The sequence below is a fragment of the Bradysia coprophila genome, unplaced genomic scaffold (genome assembly GCF_014529535.1).
Source record: "Bradysia coprophila strain Holo2 unplaced genomic scaffold, BU_Bcop_v1 contig_297, whole genome shotgun sequence".
Classification (NCBI taxonomy): domain Eukaryota; kingdom Metazoa; phylum Arthropoda; class Insecta; order Diptera; family Sciaridae; genus Bradysia; species Bradysia coprophila.
In genome coordinates, this window is record NW_023503555.1 from 3,439,556 (window position 1) to 3,461,548 (window position 21,993).

Sequence of the window (21,993 nt, forward strand, 5' to 3'; positions counted from 1 at the left end):
TAACGCCAGGAAAATTGATGCTTTCAATAAAGGACCTGTCAAATCGTTGTGTTGAACTTGAACATCCGTTAGCGACAACAACGACAAAAATGAGCAATAAGCATTACATAGTGATGTCTTATATAGCAATTTGTACTCTAAAACTAATGAAGTAAAAGAGCACCAAGCAATAGGAGATTCTTTAACCCTAGGCAGTATGAAATGATACACTAAAAAATCAAACGGAAAAATTTCTTTAAACTTGATAGTGTACAGATTGCAGTGTCTAAATACGTTTAATATTTTAACAGTGCAAACGTCATTCGTATTACGTATACACAAAAAAGGAATCGAAAAATCAATTCTTTGTTGACTTTAGCAATTGTAAGCGAATAACTGCTTTGTGTGTCAAAACGTGTTCATGGACGTGTCGTTTCTCGCCAAACACTTTTGCACCACCGTGTAGGGCTTCATAATATAAACAGCGACATTCACATTTGTTATAAATTTATTCAGTACATCTTCTTGCATCAATTGTGTTGTGAGTTTGATTTTTTGTTTTAATTTAAACACTTTTGACAAATAATTGTTTTTGTACAGTGCGAGTTGCAAACATTAACCTCACAGCGACCACATTGTTGTTTTTGTCTTCGTCCAATGGAATATGGGCAGAATCTGCATCGTCGCTTTTGCCCACTCCCCTCCGGTTTGGATTTTTCATTTGTTTTTGGTTCTTCTGATCCGAGTTTGGGTTTGTCGTTGTTGATAGCAGATGGTAAGAACAGATCCATTGCAGCCTTTGTCTCCAAGCAAACGCCAACCAAATTCTTCATTCTTCTAGCAATTAGTGGAGTGACCAAATTCTCGCACAAAGTTTTGAGAAATTGGCATCGTCTGTCGGCGACTTGGGTCTTCCAGGAGTGGTTGGTTGTAATCCAAATGTTATAGGCAGCGAGTGCTGAAGCGTCCATTAGGTTGAAGAAGTAAGAAAGCGGCCAACGATTTGTCTTTCGTTTAGACGAATACTCGTGAATCATTTGGTCGAACGTATCAACACCGCCTTTGGTGTTGTTGTAGTCCAAAATCATTTTTGGTTTCTTGTGTTCAGTATCAACGATATCCACTGAACTGTGCATAGTCGACAATAAAATCACAGCTTTGCTGCGCTTCGGCACATACGAGACTAAAGTTGCCTTTTTCTTGAAACCAAAAATCGACGAATGAATTGTGCGGAGTTTGTTAGGTTGAAATGATGCCGGCACGAATCTTTTATTTTTTTTCACGGTGGTGAGCGATGTCAGTTTGTTGTTTAGTAGAGTTTTAGCCAGGTCCAACGATCCAAAAAAGTTGTCGTACGTAACGTGTCTGTTAGATTGAAAATATGGCTCGCACAATTTCAAAACAATTCGTTCACCGAGTCCAGCTTTTGCTCTTTCATTTCCTTCTTTACCAAGGTACGGTATCGCGCTCAACGGATACGCTGTTTTAGCATCGCATATCCAAAACATTTTCATGCCATATTTATCAGGTTTCTTTGGCATGAATTGCATAAATGGACACCTTCCTCGCCAACCAATCATCTGCTCATCAACTGTCAAAAAATGTCCTGGAATATAGAACTTAGCGAACATCTTGTTACATTCCTCAAATATATCCCGTATCGGCGCCAGTTTATCTGTAGCTCTGCGAATTGACCGGGTCGCCTTGTCATCGAAACGGATAAATCTTAGAAGTAATTTGAATCTGACGAGGCTCATTGTCGCACGAAATATGGGTGACCCGTACTTAACGCTCCACAAAGTTATGTAGTTCGTGTTGTTCTGTTTGAGGTGTCCAGCAGTTAGTAGCAATCCGAAAAACGCTCGCATTTCGATAACATCCACAGGTTTCCAATTTTCGGTATGGTTTTCAGCTTCGATGTTTGTATATTTTACGATTTCAGTTATAATGAAATCATTAAAATACAAGAAAAACGCATCTTCCGGGTTCTTAATCACAGCATCGGGCGGTAAGTTAACCTGGTGAGCAGATATATTCGAAAACGTATTCTTATAGTTCAGGTTTGTTGACTTGTACGGAACTTTGGCCCATTTTGTTCCATCTTTACTCGTTTCTTTAGTGTCATCATCACTGGTTTCTGAATCATTCAGATCTGACCAATCACTCATCGCATCCTCCGTATCAGTATCCTCTTCGTCACTCGAATCTAAACAGATACTTTCGTGGTGTTCTTCGTCTGATGAACATTCATCAAATATATCATTTCCTTGGTCACTAAAACCGTAGAAATCGTCCTCGGTGGTCATATTTGTTTACAGGATTAAACGTAACATAAACAAAACTGCGATACGTAATGCGAAAATCATTGACATGTAAAAATTACGATTGGCTATGGTATACCGATCAAAAATCAAATTTTATCTATGAGTTAAAAATGAAGAGAGTCTGTGAGACACAATGATACTCTCTAGGGTTAAACAAAGTACCAGATTTGTTGATTATCTTGCGGTGACGAGCTTACCGCTTGTAAAGACCAGACGGGACTGAAAATATTAAAGATTTGAGACAGCAAAGATCAGTACCGCACCATAAAGCCCTTCGGAGAAATCGGAAAAAGGCTCGTAACATTCGGAATAGATACTTGTTCATAAAAAATGCAAAACACCCTTCGGAAATTGCCTGAATTCTCAGACAGACCAGTCTGGCATTGGCAAAGATCAACCAATAAGTGTTTAATGGGTTTAATAGTCACACGCATACAGTTGACTTTAACTGTAGTTGTTAATTGAAGAGGTAAGATTTAATGGTGACCGGGAATTACAAAGGGTTCGTTCGAGACGAAATCCAATCTAATCGGAGAGGGGGCTAGATGCCCAATATTTGCGCTTTCCATCTAATAGACTGAATTTACAATGTGTTTTATACACACATTTATGACACTTAATACAATGGGAGAACGAAAGAGGTCACTCGAAATTATTATCGCAGCCGCAAACTAGACCTAATTGAATTAGATGTGGTTTATTGTGGATAAATCTGATAAACAGAATGATTTGCGTTGCTGTTGAATTTTGAACCTACGAACTAGAAACTGAATATCTCAATGTCCTCGGTCAACACACAATTTCGTCCAATTGTACAATCTATCTACTCATATTGCTCATATAATAAGAGCTCGAATGTAAAGCCCGACCATTCCATTTAACACACTGACACCCGACTGGTGTAGTAAAAAAGTGGATACATTCATTTCACATGTTCGACTAGAAAATGTTCGTGTTATTAGCATGAATATATTTGACAAGGAATTGTATTAATAATTAATTTTATTCAAAGAACTGACTCAAGTTCATTGTCTGCGCAAATATTTTGCATATCTGTGAATGCGAAATTAGTCGACGAATTAGCTTTAAATTATACATAATATTTAACAGAATTTACAAGATTTTTTTCGTTTTTTAGTTTACATAACAAAAGTGCTCACCAGTTAGATTGTTATATACTCAAAAGAGGAATATAGAATTAATATGCATATATCGGACGTGACACGATGCGATTATTAAAATGTGATGTTACGTCACACATCATTTGAATAAAATCCCATTTTTATTTTATTGAAAATTATTATCACTTCATTTTTAATCAGAAAACACCATCTTTTGCACAATAAAATAAATTTTACGATTCTATTTCGCCTGTTAGATAGAAAGAGCGATTATTATGGTAAGAATATTATTATACATGCAAGAGAGTCAACAAAATGCAAGCATTTCATTTTCTATTTAGGCTTTGCAAATTGTTACATTCATTAAGTGAGGCGATGCAATTGTGGTGATGGAAGTTCATTTTTTTTTAAAGATATATTCACCGAACGAACGAACGAAAAAAGTCTTAATGCCAATAATTTTATCGATGATATGCAACTGATCTATGTAAAGTCACTGGAGGAGATAATCTTCTTCATGAAGGTAAAAATACGACGAAAAAAAACAAGAACGATCTCAAATTAACTGTTGGCATAAATATATGAGACCAAAAGTAAAAACCAAAGGCCATTCACGATCCAGTTCTAGCCTGTAGGGATTTTAAGATAATATTCTCGTCAGGTGAAGGTTATTTAGTTCAACTTAATATATTACAATGCGTACGTACTTATACATATAGTATGATTGCACTGTGCACATATTTATATATATATGCATCCCATACATACACATATCCATATCCATATAATACAAAAAACGATTTGTACTCGCAATTTTTAATATTCCTACGCTGGTGAATATTTATTAAACGTGTTCAGTGCAGTTATATGCTAAGATTCAAAATCCCACCTGCATTAACCCAACCATGTTTTATATCATATGTAAATCTGACAATTTTTATGTGTTTTCTGATGAAAAAAGGACATTACTTCCACAATATAATAATATGATGGAGAGAAGAGAAGGAAAGAAAAAAAATATTCACATTTATAGTGCGTTTATTTATTGCTCATTTGGAGTATAGTCATCGTATGAACAAATAAGTTGGGTTTCTTTTCGGACGCAATATAACTTAAACTTCTTTTATGGTTTATTAATATTTCTCTCGATGATTTTTTCTGTTGATCTTTTTTATGTGTCTTAGCCAAAGAATTCGGGCCTTTTGGGCTTTATTGAAACTCATAAAAAAGTTTATGACTGTCAAGAGTAAACTAAGAAGAAAAAAAAATGAACAGAGGAAAGAGTCAATATTGATGAAGCTAAAATAATTGCAAGAAAAAAAAATATTTGTCTCGTCAATAAAGTAACTGCCTGGATTCAACGAAAAATGAAAAGCTCAGATCGTATTTTTTCTCAATAAATTTAAATTTTACGACACATAATCCCCAAAATGAACAACACTCAGTCGTAATGAAAAATAGTTTTTTTTTTTAAACAAAAATCTTTTGTTTACGAAACGCATTTCATATTGCAACCAATTAACTTTATATCAAATGTAACCGATAAAATGTCAGACCCAAAGGTCTGTAGATTTAGTATGATTCTGTAAGCTTTAAAAAATGAATAAAAACGAGAAAATTAAGCCTGGAAATTGATGGTCGACGAGAAGACTGCAGTTGATGAACTGTGATGAGTATCAAACGGAAAATATTCAAAATACATAAACCACTGAAGGTAATACAACTCCGTAAAAATACACGGGTGAAGTTGAGTGGACCTCACTTTTGCAGCGTTGAAATTCTTTTCCAATATTCACTACAATCCATCAATTCCCTAGAAATGGTTAGAGCTACCACACTTGAATTCACCAGAAAGTTGGGTTCCACTATATTTGTGATACGTGAAAGATTTTCATTGCTTACAGTTTTTATATACTTTGCAAATGTGCACGACGGTAAGATCTTAAGCAGGAAGGTAATTAAAGACCTCAGGTCTCTAAAGAACATGAGTTCTAAACTTATGCTCACATATAAATTGATAAACGGAAAAAGGTAGAGTTGAGGAACGTCGAAGAATGTCAAGAATGATTGATGCTTAACCCGAGAAATTTTGACTTTCTGTAAAAATTTGGTTAATAAGTTTACCAATAATATGCCCTACAGAAAGTCCCATGGAGTGTGTTAATAGATTACGTCGAAAATTTGTGTTTTTATTGCATATTTCAGTGATGTAGTTACCAGTCTTTTGTGCGGGGAATCTTAAAATTTTTGTATTAGAAGTCTTTTAAGCATTTTTTCAAACTCAAAAACAATTATATGAATTCAAAACAAAAATCGGTTATATAGTATCTGTTATTGACAGCGATGACAAAACTAAGCAATGATCTCTAGCCTATGTTGCCTTATATAACAAAATGCACGCTAAAACAATTGAAGTAATAGAATTAGTTTCAATCTGTTGCATATACTTCATCAGAGATAAGACTCAATAATTGTACCGCAAATATTCTATTTCGTTTACGAAAGGTCAGATTCTATACATGAAAGTCACTGAAGACTGAAGTCGAGGTTCGTTCAAACAAACACAATTTGAATAGATACAAAGTAACAAACCGGCCCTAAAGATGGCAGGAACTGTCCGTATAGTATTATACACATTGAAATCACCTCCAACGATATTTATAACCAAGCAATGACAAGCAAACTTAGTAAAGAGATTCTAATCGGCGATGTTCATATATTACATTACAGAACACACGTCACTAAGGTAATTTTTCAGCAAATTATAATTTTAACTGAATCTAAAATGCAACACGATCAATTAGTATATTACAAACGATGATAGATTGTCTAAAGTAATAAATGCAATGACTGCAAGGAATTCAGTTTGATAAATGTTAGAAACAACCACCATTTTCCTGTTATACAACACTGCGTTTACCGACCATATAAAATTGTTATTTGTAAAGTTTTTGTTGCTAAAAATTTATTTTTATTTATTTTTTGTTCATCATCTACACTAACCCATATAAACATTGGTCTTGATCGTGTCAAGATTGTCATGATAATAACAATAATCTTCTAACGGCAAGAATTTCATGCACACATCCCGATGATATACAAAATGAACGAAAAAGTCAAGATGTTTTGGATTTTCGTTGCACCGTTCCGTCGTAAGACAGCTAACCAACCACAAAAAAAGTATAGGAGAGGAAAAAAATAATAAATAAAATAAAATGCATAAAATAATATTAAAGTCGCTTGAATTGGATAATAAAATGTTTCGTGCCCCAAAGCTTTGCAACAATCATAAATCCTATGCTATAATTGCAGTAGTGTACATACAGAGATTATGAACGAACTTATTGGTCATGTTGATTTTTTTTTGTTTTTTTTTTTTTGTTTCCTTCTTATAAACATTGTGAAGATATAAAATTATTTTATCGTTTTTAGCTTGTGCTGTACGATGGGTTATATGGTCTATTACGTTTTCCTATATAGATATATAAATGCAAACATTCGGTACACAACTTTGAACAATTTCACTGAATGATTTCGTTTGCTACAAAATTCTATAAACATTCCATTTTCCATTTAGTTCGAACAGAGCGTATATCTATAGAACCTTCAACCTAACAATAATTTTCTTAAACGCTTGAAATAATAATAATAATAGTCGTGAAATCATGGGACTTTGCTTAAATGTCCATATCTCTCTTATTCATGGTTTGATTTTATGAGTTTAACTAAAAATGTTAAAGGGTCGCACAATGTTCAGCTCGTTCGTTGTGGGTGGTTTTGATGGCAATGAAATATTGATTGAAAACATTTCCGATCATTGAAATAAAGGAACGAGAGGTGTGATGAGTCCATTGTCCTCATAAATGAAGTAGAAAAGTCACACTAACCTTACGATAGGCTAGATATGAGTGGGTTATTTGAAACTTTTATCAGTAGACTTCCACAATATATTTTATACGCTACATGCATCGGAAACCATTCTAAGCATGTTTCAGTTATGTATTACTCACGAAGCCCTTAGCATGTAAACTCCATTCCATAACTTGGGATAAAAATGAAAAGCTTCGTTTTCGTGTGTTTATTGAGCTCTGGTTCGCCTCGGATCAACGAAATTCTCACAAAAACTTTACTTTTCATATTTTTATCCCTAGTTTTATGATGCAACCTGAGGTCTACTGAGACATGTATCACATCGTATTTATAAGCCAGAACATCGTTCTCTTGTTATCAATAGTTCTCTCCTACCGAAGCTTGTCGAAGGAAGCTTGTTAGAACGTCGGGTTTAAAAAAATATAATTCGGGTTGTGTTCGCGTCGTGTTGAATGGTTGAGTTGGGTCGGGTTTCGAAAAAAATCCACCCGCTACGATAGACGACATAAAACACTAAGCTCGAGGTATCAAATTTAATGAATTTATAAAGAACTCATAAACCTACCCAATCCCCCAATTAATCAATTAAATTTCTAACGCCATGCTTCTTCTTTTTCGTGCTACAAAGTCCTCTGTACGATATACTTCGACCAAAGTGACACTTAGAAGCTGTCGGTCCAACGCAGTATGTTGGTTCACCAATCACATTACCGAATGAATAATTGCACACCAAATAGAATTGGGTGAAATAGCCATCTTCGGACGGAAATGTTGCTGCAGCACAACCGATTTTTTTAGCTCTCGATTGAACAATTTGGGTAAAATGACCAATCTTTACGTTCCTGGTATACACAGGCAGTGAACAAAATTTGATGAGCACGTGAATCAACAACATTAAAAAGATGTACTTGTTTGTCTTACTCGTTGGGCCCATAGTTGTTTATATAAGACATGCTGCAATTCACATACTCATTAAACCATAAATCAATAAACGAGCTTATTGTTACATCTGTGGTTTCTATCACGTAATTCTTGCTGTATATTCTCATCGCTATGTTTTGACCGACATAACGATGCTTGTCTACAAAAAAAAACGTTTCCATTGATTATGAATTATTGATTCAGCTACCTGCAGTATACCTGTGTTGCTACATGGATTGTGACCATATATACAAGTTTTAACGTTAAGCATAGCTATAATCTCCAGTTCCTTGTTCCAGGACTGTAATAAATTCATTTTTTCCCCGTAAACACTAAAGACATACAAAACGATGATCGTACCATTTCAAGCATTTTATCGGCCGATAGATACCCCGGAACGATTCCCAAAGCTATTTTGTTACGAGCGATGTTGTGCTTTTTTAAAATTAATGCTCTCAATTTCGAGGTCATCGGATGGATTACGGGTCGACCGTAGCATTTTGGACCCCATAGCTAGTAGTTGGAAGCGACCAATCGGAATCGGAAAAAGGCGTAATCATTAAATCGCAAATTGATTAAGAACTGGCGAGATTATAAGTATGAATACACACGCCGTTATTTCCACATCCGATATGAGGAGCACCATCAACATTATCGCAGAGTTCTGGCCGACAGTAGTCAGTCGTAGCACAGGTTATACCAATTGAAATAAGAATGGCAACAAAGTAGTGAAGAAGCACTGAGAATCATTAAGTCTTTAACAATAAACTGACAAATTAATTGAGATTTCTTTACCGAAACGACCCATTTAATGTTGCTCTCACAGTTCTATGATTTCTCGTAAATTAATTGGACTAAAGGCATTAGAATCTAACCATTCTTATATAGTAAAATCTAATAAGGAAGTGGAACCGGATACGTTAGGAATTTCATTCAGTGAACTCTTATTGTTCCGAGTGAACACGTTCCGCAATTTCGAAGCAAAAAACATAAACATTTGAAACTCGATCAACCAACATGTTTTACAATCAACAATAATAAACGAAAGTCAAAATATTGTGCAAAAGTGGTTTGTAAGCACAATTTCTTTATAACGTTCCGACGATGACGCGGCCATGTGCATTTTTATAATAGTAGCACAACAATGGATCGTACTGAATCATTTTACACAGAAAGTTTGAAAGTAAGAAAGGGTTCCTGCTAGTATGTTTGTTTATACCAATTCTATTATCGGCAGAGGCGGCAGTCGGTATACTTGTAGGTATACTCCATCGATACGAAGATAAACCCTTTAGAAACGTCTACTAATCTGCTAGTGACAATGAAGGAGAGAATCAATATTTTGTGTTTATTTCTATGTGGCAAGATGTATGTTCCAACAAATAAAGTAAAAAAATTGTATAACAAACGAGTCTAGAACCTTATAGAAAATGGTAGTCATCTGCTTCTGACGATAGAGACAAAACTAAGCGACGAGCTCTGGATAGTGTGCTCCTTATATGGGGAAATGCTTGGAGAAATGTTAAAAATGTTGAAGTAATAGATTTTGCATTGGAAATACTTTGAACATACTAAGTAACGGATTTAAAGATTTTGTATCAAAATGCTTGTCGTTTTTAAAATGATGAAGTTGAACTGGAAGACATCTCCACAATGAAATACAGAACTTCGCTCGCTTCGTGAACAAAACATTTTTTATTTGCCTCTTACGTGTCAGTCAAAATGTTCAACTTTACTTCCCACATTCTATTGAACTTAATTAATCCTACATTCTGCATAAATAAGTCATAACAGAACCGCAACACATAAAACTAACAAGTAAATTTTTCGGAACGAAAAAAAAAACTTCCAATCGCTTTTGCAGAAGTGATATGCATCACCGCGTCACCTATTTGATTTATAAAGTGGCAAACTAATATTTTGGGGATATGTTTTTTCTATATTCGTTCTGGACAATGGTCCATGCTATTCAAATTATGAGCGGACAACAACAACAAAAAATTGAATAAACCAAAAACCACATTCTATAACCACAAACTGAATGTGAAAAGAGACATGGTGCAAACATATTAACTGATAAATAAATAAAATATAAAAAAAGCGAAGAATAAATAGGAGAAGAATAAAATTGGGAGGAAAAAAAATCTATTTGTTTTGTGACAATATCTTCTACACTTTTGGTTTTCCATCGAAATATATAAATAATTTGAATAAAATATAAATAAAAAACGATATGTCTTCCATTTAATTCATTAAGATAAAATCTGGGCGCGTTCTTTATAGTTAAGCTGTACCTATATATGCTATTTGTGCCTTTGTGTTATGAAATCTATTTAATATTTATTACATACCTACTCACTACTCATATCTTATTATGATAATTGATGGCACTCTGGAAATTCAAGACTTAAAATTGGGTATGGTATGGTATATCTAGGCATTTTTCTATTTCTTTATTTTTTTTCTAAATGGGATTATGCAAACAGGGTGCAACGAATCATAGCAATGCAACCACACAAGACGCTATTTATTCATGATATTTGATGTTTAAATAATAAATAATTGATTAGGTTGATCAAGAATTATTGCAATAACAAAATGTAAGGTGCAACACAACCTGTAGCTAAAATGCTTGTCTTGTTTGGAATCGTTTTAGAATGCCTGCCGATTGGAGTGGATTTTTTTAAATTTAATGAGGTATACCAAAACTTCGGTTGAGCTCGTAATTTCAATGACCAGACTATAGTATACCATCGTAGATGGTGAGCTCCACTTCTTCGTTAGCAACTAGATTTATCGGTTTTGCTTTAAGACATGCAATTAATGGTAACTGTTTTATTCTATATATTCGACAAGCGAACGATAGCATGGCAATTCTTTAAATCAATCTTTTACCATTGTAAAGTCATTTCTGTGTCAATACCAAACATGATCTACAGTTTTGTAACCCCAGAAACCGTTCTAAAATAGAACATCTGTCATCTGTTATCAACAAACATGGTAAAATATAGCGACGAACTTCGCATAGTGTCCTCTTATATAGCAACATATTCGTGAAAGTCGAACGAAGTACTAGATTTGCAATCAAACCTTAGGTCAGAATTTAAACAAACTGAGTAACAGATTGAATGGTCCTACAATTTCTTTTTTGTAGTGAAAATCGAAGATGAATTGCAAATAGCACTCAATGGCTTGTAAATGTTCTTAGAGAACCACAAAACTCTTCAAATCGTGGAAATGATTCGTGATCGCCGGATAGAAGCTAATCCGAATTTCGAGGCAGTTTAAACTGATCTTGAAAGTATTGGAGAAAGAAGCATTAGAGAGGAAGAAAATATTTTTTCACCTCGATTCGAAAAGCTTTTACGAGCTTGATAAGCTTCTACCTTCTAATTGGCAATTTTTAGGTAGTCTAGGTTTGAATCGGCGGTGCACAGCCAGTGCTGTTGTTAACAGAAATTGTGTGTATTTGAATTGAGGGATTTCTAATTGAGGTCTAGGAGTTGTTTAAATTCAATTAAAGGAGATTATGCATCTTAGTCAGTAAGGCTTAGTGAGTTATTTTGTGGAAGTGAAAAACTTTGTAAAAATGTACGTTTGACAAATCAATAACCAATATGACGGAAATTCAAATGAATGTTGTTGGATTTAGTTACATATCCAACCTATCTGTCCCATAAGCCAAGACCTAATGCTTGCTTACTTTACAAGCAATTTGTCAATCATAAAACCTTGTTAATTCGTCTGAATGGCAGACATTAAATGTCGAAAGTTAATTTGTCATTTCATCAATTCGAAACAATAGGTGATGCTGTAACCGGTAACCCGAAAAAAACGAATAATTTCGTAAAAGTTCAAAAACCCATACGAACCATTCGCATTTGATAGATAAATTGGTTGTTTTTCGTTTAAGGTTATAAAGAATTAGGTGTACGATTCCGAACCGAAAACTATTTTCGGTTTATTTAATTTTCGAATTTAATTTATTCAAACGAGATCCAAATTTATACAGAAATTATATAAAAGAGTAACAAATAAAATTAACATCACAATAGGACATCTCGGACATCTAATTATTTTTTTTTTCGGTTGTTGTATTGTATACGATTCGGTGTATGTAAGACCGAAGAAAACATTGACATTGACAAGAAATTGTATAAATTTTGGTGAGAATGCTATACATAGGGAAATAGAATATTTTTTTGTACATAAAAGAATCTATTCTGAAATGAATATATATTGAACAATGTTTTCCATAAAAGAGAAACATGTTATGCCACACACAAAGCCTAATAATTGTAATTGTTTAAATATATATAAAAATAAAAGATTTGTTCTCATCTTTCTTGTCCGAAAAACGAAACGAAACACACTCAGAACAAGCATCGCACACACATCAGCCATTTAACTGAAAATGTAATTCAATAGATGATAATAAATGACTTTCATTATTTAATCTGAAAAAAAAAAGTTCTTCGAAGAAAAATCATTTGAAAAAAACGGTTTCAACGACTAATCAAAATCGATATATGTTTGAATGTGTCGTGTTTTGGTTTGTTCGTTTCTCATTCCTCCCAATCCGAAGAATGCTTTCAAATGCCATATATGAATGATGACAAGATTAAGTTATCCCATTGTATTATTATTATTTACAAAAGAACACCTTATTTAATATTTATACGTAAATGAGTATGAATGTTCTTTGAGACATGGTGCAGAAAATTTCCTAAGACCGAACAGACTGAGACATACACACAATTTTCTACGTTTTAAAAAAGATAAACGGTTCAATAGAAAATCGAGTATTTTACATCTTTAAACAGTATAGAAATGCTGTACACGTTTGTAATATTCCAACATTTTTACTAACAAACTTTATAGACTTATGGTATGGTATGGAGAGTTCTGTATTTTTTTATTGATTTAATCGTTGAAATCAACCGAAGAAATTTTTTTTTTCTTCAATTTAAGAGACGGCATTTTACAAAAAGATTATTTTCGGTGTGAAATTAAACTACACATGTAATATGCTTGCATAGAAAATATTTTTTTTTCTTCTTTATTTACTACAGACCACGATGCATTATATTACTGGCGAGCCGATGGATTGTTTGTAATACTCTTCTTTTTTCAATTATTTTATTTTTAATTTTTTTTTTATATTGTTGTTAGTTTCAACACCTTTTATTTTTATAGAGAAGAGAGACGGATAAAAAAAACCACGTCGATTTGAATGAACCTAAAAAATATTTATATACGATTACGTACAGTATATGGAATGGCAGTGAATCGTTTCATATACATTTTTTCTATTGAACGCTATAACACAGAACATCCGTTTGAGATGATGAATTTTCTAAGGTTTCCTTAATGTATGAAATGGGAATATAAAAAAATTTATTTAAATCAAATCCATAAAAATGTAGTCACCAGCATAATATTGCGATGGACATGCGGGCTTTTGATCAATTTGGATGCGAGTAATATAAAGATAAAGACATAATAGCGGTATTAGGGAGCGGTGAGAAGATGTACGGATGGCGGGTCTTTGATTTGGTTTGTCGTTAGATAGTGTCCCGATTAGCTGATGTGGTGGTTTTTATAAAACTCGAGTATTGATTCTAGTTATGGTACGACGTTTGACCACTGTTTAGATTTGTGAGAAAATTAACATCGTCCTGTTTCGACTGTTTGCAATAATATGCAGTTCAAAAATCAGTCATGCAATGCTTCACGAACACTATAGTAATTTGCACATGAAGATGTCTAGCGAATTATAATTAAATTTTAATTCACCACTAACCAGGCCAATTCGGGACGGGTCTGTGTTGAGCTACCACAAAAGCTAAACGGTGTATGGCTTTTTCGTCGCATACGATGATAAATTAGTAACTTTTTTTAACTTTCGTAAGCCATAGACATGCAACGGTTTTGATTCTTGTGTAGATGCGAAATCGAAGGGATCAGAACACTCCAGAAATGACTATCGAAGCTTGTGTGGCTATTGGGAAGCGATCGAAAACATGCACTTTTCTTATGGAATTTTGACAGCCCACACGAGCTTGTACGTTTTGTGTATCCGCGGAGAAAATTTCATAAAAAAGTGCTTAGAACACACGCTTAGAATAATTTTTTTGGAAGTGCTTTTGGCATCTATCGACCAATATCTAGGCACATATCAAAAAATCAACTGGAAGATGTGTCCGATTTCGGCAGGCTGTTTTTCAAAAGAACCGCTCAAATCGAAATAATAATATCAACTGGAGACAGTTGACCTGATGTCGATGACTGAATTTTTTGGTTTTACCTTATAATGAAGTAAATGAATTTTACGCAATAAAAGCTTTCGTAAGAAATGCTGCTACTCTTCAAGTTATATCATTTTGTGTGATAAGCTAGTGCAGTACACAAATGTCATGCTAAATCACATTTTTATATCACCTGGTTGTATCATCTGTTATCGTTAGCAACAACAAAAATAAGAACCTTGTACCCTCACTGCTGCCTGCATGTATAGCAAAATAAATGTTTAAACTATTGAAGTACAAGATTTCGAATCATTTTTTTTCAAACGTCGTGATCAAAAGAAGTAACAGACTCAGTAATAAAAATTATACTTTAAAATTATCAACGAGAGAATACCATCTGTGAAAGGTTTAATTTCAGAGGAATTACCATGAAGAAGAGTGTTATGATTCAAACCAATGAACAACGAAAAATGATTTTATCCTTCAAATTTTTGAAAGTTCCGCTCAAATTGCTCTTAGCATTCATTTAACACAAATCTTCGTATTAGAACTTGAATTGCAATGGGCGGTATTTTCGAATAACGAATCCATTTTTCTATAAATAGTCAAATGGGTTCTCTATGAATACAAAAATTGAAATCAGTTTTGTGGTCTAATGGACAAATCATGTAAATGCCCAACACCGAAATGTTTGTTTATCAATGAATAAATGTTCACGAAAAATTTATTTGACTGGAAGGTCATTATTGTGGTGCAATTAAAATGATTAATAATGTTTATTATAGAAAAAGTTGAGGTATATTAAAAGGCAACGCGTGTTGTATGCCAACGTTGTGCGATGCTGTATAAATTATACCTCTAAGATGAGAGGTGCAATTTTCGTTAATTCAAATCCGTAGAGAGAATTGTGTCTAATAATACGTTTCCTTCGATTTTTATACTGAAATAAAAACCTCGAAAAAATTGAACACGTACATGAAACCCATTGCATGTTCTATTCAACATCAGCGTAAACAAATCTACAAAAATGAAAAGTAAAAGTTTTACCAGAAACTTGATCCAAACATCCATTGCGAAATCATCCGCGGAATACACGAATGACGAAAAACAAATAATAAAATCGGCGCATATGTATCCAACTATTGCAGCGAAACATTTCCCTTTTCATTCGGAATTCTTACAAAAATAAAGAGAAAAAAAAAAAACAAAAAAGAAAACAAAAATCCATAACACAGCTGACACTCCTGCGGAATGTCTAAGAACTGTCACAAGACTATGTTACCACGGATATGTGTATTCATTCAGTATTATTTTATACATGGTTTGTATTGCCTATTGCAGTACAAACAACGATTCAACGATATCCAAACAAAACAAAACTAAACGGAGAATACAAAATAAAAAAAAACTTCTTCTGCAATAAAACTGAAATTTATTCGTGATATAGAAAGTCATTGAGAGCGATTTCAGCATTATTTGTATATTGTAAATGTTTGTATATTATTAAGTATTACGAAACCGAAGAAATACAAAAAAAATCAGAGAAAAACAATAAAAGGAGAACAAACAAACAGAAAAAAGTATTCAAAAACAAAAACCCTAATCAAAACAATATGTGAGGAAAAAAAAGCGGTTGAAATAAATCACTTTTGCCGGACTCGGACCCACCAACATTCTTTTTTATTTGAAACTGTGTTAAAACGCACAAAAATTTATACCGAACCATCCAGCTAAAATGTTAAATTTCTCTCGTCGTGGCATTAATATAAAACGCATTGTACGCACACATTGTTTTTTCCTTTCATAAAAATTGATTCATTTTTTAACACTCCGTCGTATATAATCTCTTTTGTACTTGACTGCCCCGGTTGATAAATCATATAATTACGAATATGATCGATTAACATTGTCGGGACTATAGCTCTCTATATCAAACACTCTCGCCACTAGTTCCACGTTCAATGGACTTGAAAATTATAATTAAATTGTCATACCAAAATTGGTAACACAATTTCGAAAGTGCTAAATGAAAAGTATTAGAGTCATAATGGACTGTGTTTGATCATTATGTAGCGACAGTATCGGACAGCCACAACGGTATATGGAAGATAGTGTAGAGAAAAACAATGTTTCATAATGAAATGTATGGAAAGATGAACTAAATATTACTTAATGGCCATGCGTAAGATGCGATGGGCTGATATAATTTGTTAGAACTGATAGTTTAATTGGTTTTTAACGTTTCAGTTTTCAATCGTATTTTTGTCATTGCTACCAACAACGAAAGACAGTCAACGATAGTCGCGCATTTGTTTCCCTATCATAACAGCTGAGTTTATATAAAACAAAGGGGCGTTTTCGAAGCTCTTTGACTCGGACCTTTAAGCATAAGATTGTGTAATGGATAATGCCATGTTAGGAGTTTGATTTTTACTTTGATAAATTATCTCTTGTAATGCAGGTCAGGTAAATTCGTATTGCATAAGAAGTAATCATCATTTAATGAACGAATAGAGAGAGTGACACGAATGAGCTTAAATATCAACAGAAAAATTAAACCGCAGAATAACCATCACGATGGTATTATGAGTAAGATGAAGATGCAACTATGAGATGTATAATTTCATTGTTTTTGCCGAATAGCGGTGAGAAATGTTCGGTAGTCATAACCATTTTAAAAGGGGCTTGAATATCTATATGCAGAAACGTGTTCATTTAGCGAATTCTAAGAAAAGGGAAAGACATCGTCAGCCTATTGGTAATGAAGGGAAATCAAATACATTTCATTTTTTTTTCGCTAATTGGACACGTATCCTTTCTGCAATTAGATATTGACCTGGTGTCGATAACGAAAAAGGAATTTCTTAGGCACATCCGCCGTAACGACTAGATGATGCTTCGGAATGATCAATAGAATTTATTTATTTACGGAAGCCAGGAACACTTTTCAGTGCTCAAATTTTACCTAACATCACACCTCAATTTTCATGAATTCGATGATTTAACTTTTACCCAGTGGTTACCACAGGCATAACAGAATGGATTGGTGATGAAGTTTATCAAAGCTTTCTTTCATTTCGCTTACAAATCGCTAGACTTTTTCATGCATAAAGATATGAATAGCCCTTGAGGTTGGTTGCATCTTTGCCACTGTCGTCATGAGATGTGGCAAAAATCTTTTACTTCAATTGTTTTAACACACATTTTCTTATATATAAGACGATACAATTCAGAGTTCACTGTTTACTTTTGCCATTGTTCGTTGTCACTGTTTCTGAGAGGATCATTAAACGCGAACTTCTCAATCCCATGCACACACACCTCTATTCACTAACAGTGTACCGTAAAATATTGATACATTTCCGTCATCAATTTAATCCAAACAAATTTCGCAAACCGAAACGAACTTAAATCAAAATCATGTTGCATTGCGTATCACTTTGCTTATTTAATTCTTCGATTTTTTTTTGTATTATTTCTTCTTCATTTAAGCGACAAGACAGACAAAATATACGATCACGCAACGACTTACTGAAAGCTTCAGATGAATTAAAACAAAACCAGAGAAAAAAGAATTTACACAAGCGAACTAAAATCAAATTGCACGAAATATATCTTGATATAAATTCTCAAGTTTACTGCATATAAATATGCAATCAATTTTGAGCCATAATCCGAATTCAGACAAGCGTTTCGCATTAGCAAAATTGACTGGAGCTGATAGCGTTCCAAAAGGAATTTATCCGTGGATATAAGCAGAAGAAGAACAACAAAAATCGTACGAACAGGAGAAAAAAAAGGCGCACACAACGAACCGTTTCGGAAAATAAATAAAGGAGCGATTTGTTGACACAACTGTATAAGAAGAGACTCGGATATAAACACCGAATCCTCAAACAGTCGAAGATTAAATATATTCGAAAAGTGCACATATGTTGCGAAGCGAAACGGACAGAGTGTAAATTTATTTTTATCCGATATATAAAGCATATAATTAATCAGTATTTAATTACCAAAGAACACTAAAAAAAATATTTATTGAAACCTAACCATCTTCCAGTTTTTTATAATGGGTGCAGGGACGACGAAAATTAAAATAAATAAATTTAAAAAAAAAGAAAACGCAATACCCGGACTTGTTCGTTTGTTTCAACAAAATGTAAATGGATATTAAAAACAAAATAGCCAAGGCATAAAGAAACAGTTGAGTTATTAATTTGCTTAGTGCGCGAGAAAAGATAACGCTTTGGACGGGAGGGAACTTTGAATCGAGTTCCAATTTTGTTTTTGTTCTTTGATTTTTCTTATACTTATTTCATTTCGGCTTTTCTAACCGAATGGTAGCCAAATTATTTATCTTAATGCTAAATTGATTTTGGATTTATTTACATTCCATATGTGTTGTTGTATGCATTTAATGAATAATTTTGTTAAATTTTAAAGAGCGCCATGCAGGTAAGAGGAAAAGGTTGAAAGACCTGCATGTTACCATTGAAGAGGAGAATGAATGATTGCACAACACACAAGAAGAAATGATTACGTTTTATAAAAATAAGTTTTTTTTTCTTTATTTTTGATTTTACTCTTTTTTTTCTCATTTTCGTTTTCTTCTTGCTGTGTTCACTTGATGTGCCACAGAGAGCTTCGGTTTTGGAATTGTAATGTGTCAGTTTTAGTCCGGATGTATTTTATTTCCACTTGGATTTTCAATGTTATGTGTATAAAGATATGTAAGCTGACCATGGCCACAACTCATGAAACATAAATAATTTAAAAATTTCGACATTCTGACGAGGAATGAGGGTAATAATAATACTTTTGGGGAATTAAGTATGTTCATTTACTTTACAACTCTTTAACTTGATGTGCGTCTGTGTATACACACCGGACTGCTTCTACACTACACAGTAAAATGATTTTATTCAGCATTTGTGAGCATCAACATCAATTATTTTAATATTTAATTTGAGTGTGGAGTACAGCTTTGTAATACTATGAAGCAAACAATTAGCCTTTGAAGGAAAAAGAGAAAAGGAACCTTGGAAAACGGCTGGTCAGTTGTTATCGACAACCAAATCAAAAATAAGCAATGAGCTCTGGGTATGTCCTCTTATTAAACTAAATGAATGTTGAAGCTGATGAAGTAAAAGATTTTGTATCAAACACTGGTCGATCATGTAAACAAAAGAAGTAGCAGATTTATATATTATGTTGTGATACCCCTAATTGTTTTATAGAGATTGAAAATCCCACTCAATCTCTTTAATTCAAACTTTTCTTTTAATAAAGAATGTCTTAATTAATCGATAGCCTTGCCCAATGCATATCTTAGCCGTATGTAGGAAGTCCAAATTAATGTCTTTATGGCCCTCCTAGATCTTTAAAATACAAAAAGCAAATGTTCTTGGTCTGACAAATGCTAGAATAACAATCTCTTAAGTAACGTGCAATACTTACGATAATAGTACCTTAATTAAACAAAGTAAATGGATCGTAAAGCTCACCTGGAAAAGAAAGAAAAAAATTTGTAAATAAAATTGCTGCAATACAAAAGCAAGCAAACTACAAAATAACATTGATAAAAGACAATAATATTTAATGCATTATTAAGACTTTGCGGCCATTAAAAGTTGGCAACTTTGTTGACGCCGTATATCTTTTGTAGGAACTGGCTGTGGCTATATAAACCGTAGTAATGATACATTTGAAAATAAATTAAAATTTATTTGATGGTCGACACACCACTCAGAATCTTTTATCAATAACAAAACAGTTTTATTATGCTCAGGTGATGAATAAATTCTTCTTGTTTTTCGCATTGTACATAACGATTCAGTTGGGAGAGGAAAACGTTGGCTTAAAACGCGTTCATGGATACACACCGGCACAGAAGGTACATCAATTTAATGGCACTTAGTGTGTGTATGCATAATTCATGTTAGGCATTCATTTCATTGGAGAGAAAATTTGGAGCGAGCGTATGGGCCGGTGGCCCTATATATTTGAGCTAATGTTAAGATTAGATGAGATAAATCTGCAATCTGTGTACGGGTGATTTTTAATGGCATCTCAACACCAGTATGATTTTTCAGAAGTCAAACCACAAACTGTTTACAATCAATATTCGTTTTGCCTGTGGTGTTCGGTGACCTATTACGATAATAATTTAAGCGCAAGGTAAAATATTCTTAAAAAGTTAATTGTAATCCGTTTCGCCAGAAGTAATTTATATTTATCGAGCCGGATTGAGTCGTTGTTCATTAATAAGAAATTTCGCAATTGGCATCGACATCGTTTTACTGATTGAACATATCATGTCACTGTGAAAACATAAGCATAGTCAATGTCTCTTGTATATAAAAATGTTAACAAAATGTTTTATTTTTATCCCTCTGTTGGTTGGTCGGTTCGGATGGCTCTGTTCTCTTTTTTATCTTTCTTTTCTTCATAACAGCATTTTCATTTTGCCTTTCAACCATTCCGTTTGCTTGCGAACGCAATGACAATGAAAAACTTGTCAAATTCCACTTTTTATAAACATAAAGAGGACAAGTTTTATGCCCATTACGATCATAATTTCTGAGCAAATATGGTTGGACGAGTTTATTTGCTGGTTTAGCGCTGGAATAAACAACCATTCAACCACAAATGAATTTACAAAATTGAGAATTGTAAACAATAAAACACTTAAATAAAAATTATTATTTTTCTAGCAAACTAACGAAGAAAAACTGTACAAAGTCGTCGTTGTCGTAAGAATTTATTCGATTTTTTTTATTATTATTCCGTTTGGTGCTCAGGTAATTTTAAGCTGAATGTCGTCGAGTCATATGTATGTATGTCTTTCTGCAGGTTAAAATAGAAAATAATAATCGTTAAGATAATGTAAATGGAAGAAAAACATCAAATATCGTAAATTTCATGACTTCAATTAATACACATTCCCATTTTATCTGCGGTTAATTTATTGACGCGAATAAACAATTTATTGCACTTAGCCCGACTGAAGGAAACTTTTTCTTATGTGACATCCCCTTATCCATATGAAAACGGCTACCGTAGAATTAAAGTGAACAAAATTGAAAGGAAACAAAATTGCGAGAGAGCGAGAGAGAAATAAAAGGATTTTTTTTATAATAATGAAAGAATTAAAAAAAAAACGTTCCTTGTCAGTAAACCCACTCATCATCTTGCACGCACTCGCTGATAATTCGCAACGAACAAAACAAAAACTACTTAAGTTTACATTCACTAATTGATGATTTTCAATTTCTTATTTATTTTCATATATATAATAAACACGGCTGATAATAAAATTGATAAAATTTTTAACTTTAATATTATTAAGAAGAAGAAACACTCTCCAGGTAACTACACAATACCAACTTTATACATTTTTATATATAAAATGAAAATGAAAACATCTTTGATTACTCACAGTCGGTTGCTTCGCTGCAGATTTATTTTTGCTTAAAAACCACGATCAAAGTACAAGAGAATAAAAAAAGGTAAAAGAAAAAAACTTCCATG

General features: G+C 33.3%; 3 protein-coding genes across 3 annotated transcripts in view; all 3 read right to left on the reverse strand.

Moving 5' to 3' along the window:
• LOC119078905 (cadherin-related tumor suppressor) overlaps positions 1–21,993 on the reverse strand; it is a 194,804-nt gene that overhangs the window by 114,453 nt on the left and 58,358 nt on the right. The gene's annotated exons all lie outside the window — the stretch shown is intronic.
• On the reverse strand, positions 311–2,298 carry LOC119078906 (piggyBac transposable element-derived protein 4-like). The gene has a single exon (XM_037186635.1). It carries the CDS (start codon positions 2,283–2,285, stop codon positions 540–542), a length of 1,746 nt encoding a protein of 581 aa, XP_037042530.1. The 5' UTR covers positions 2,286–2,298; the 3' UTR covers positions 311–539.
• On the reverse strand, positions 6,548–9,123 carry LOC119078909 (antigen 5 like allergen Cul n 1-like). The gene is made up of 6 exons (XM_037186639.1): positions 9,011–9,123; positions 8,827–8,954; positions 8,576–8,728; positions 8,435–8,516; positions 8,216–8,375; positions 6,548–8,136 (listed from the first exon to the last, which is right to left on the reverse strand). The coding sequence occupies exons 1-6, from the start codon at positions 9,021–9,023 to the stop codon at positions 7,872–7,874; spliced, it is 801 nt and encodes a 266-aa protein (XP_037042534.1). The 5' UTR covers positions 9,024–9,123; the 3' UTR covers positions 6,548–7,871.

Bases quoted from the DNA above. Each gene is read 5' to 3' on its own strand.
- LOC119078906 (XM_037186635.1), bottom strand. From the start codon at position 2,285: ATGACCACCGAGGACGATTTCTACGGTTTTAGTGACCAAGGAAATGAT.
- LOC119078909 (XM_037186639.1), bottom strand. The intron at 8,729-8,826 runs GTGTGTATTCAT...TCCAACTACTAG, and splicing joins TCGGATGTGGAAATAACGGC to CTATGGGGTCCAAAATGCTA. The intron at 8,376-8,434 runs GTATACTGCAGG...TTTTTTTTGTAG, and splicing joins CAATCCATGTAGCAACACAG to ACAAGCATCGTTATGTCGGT.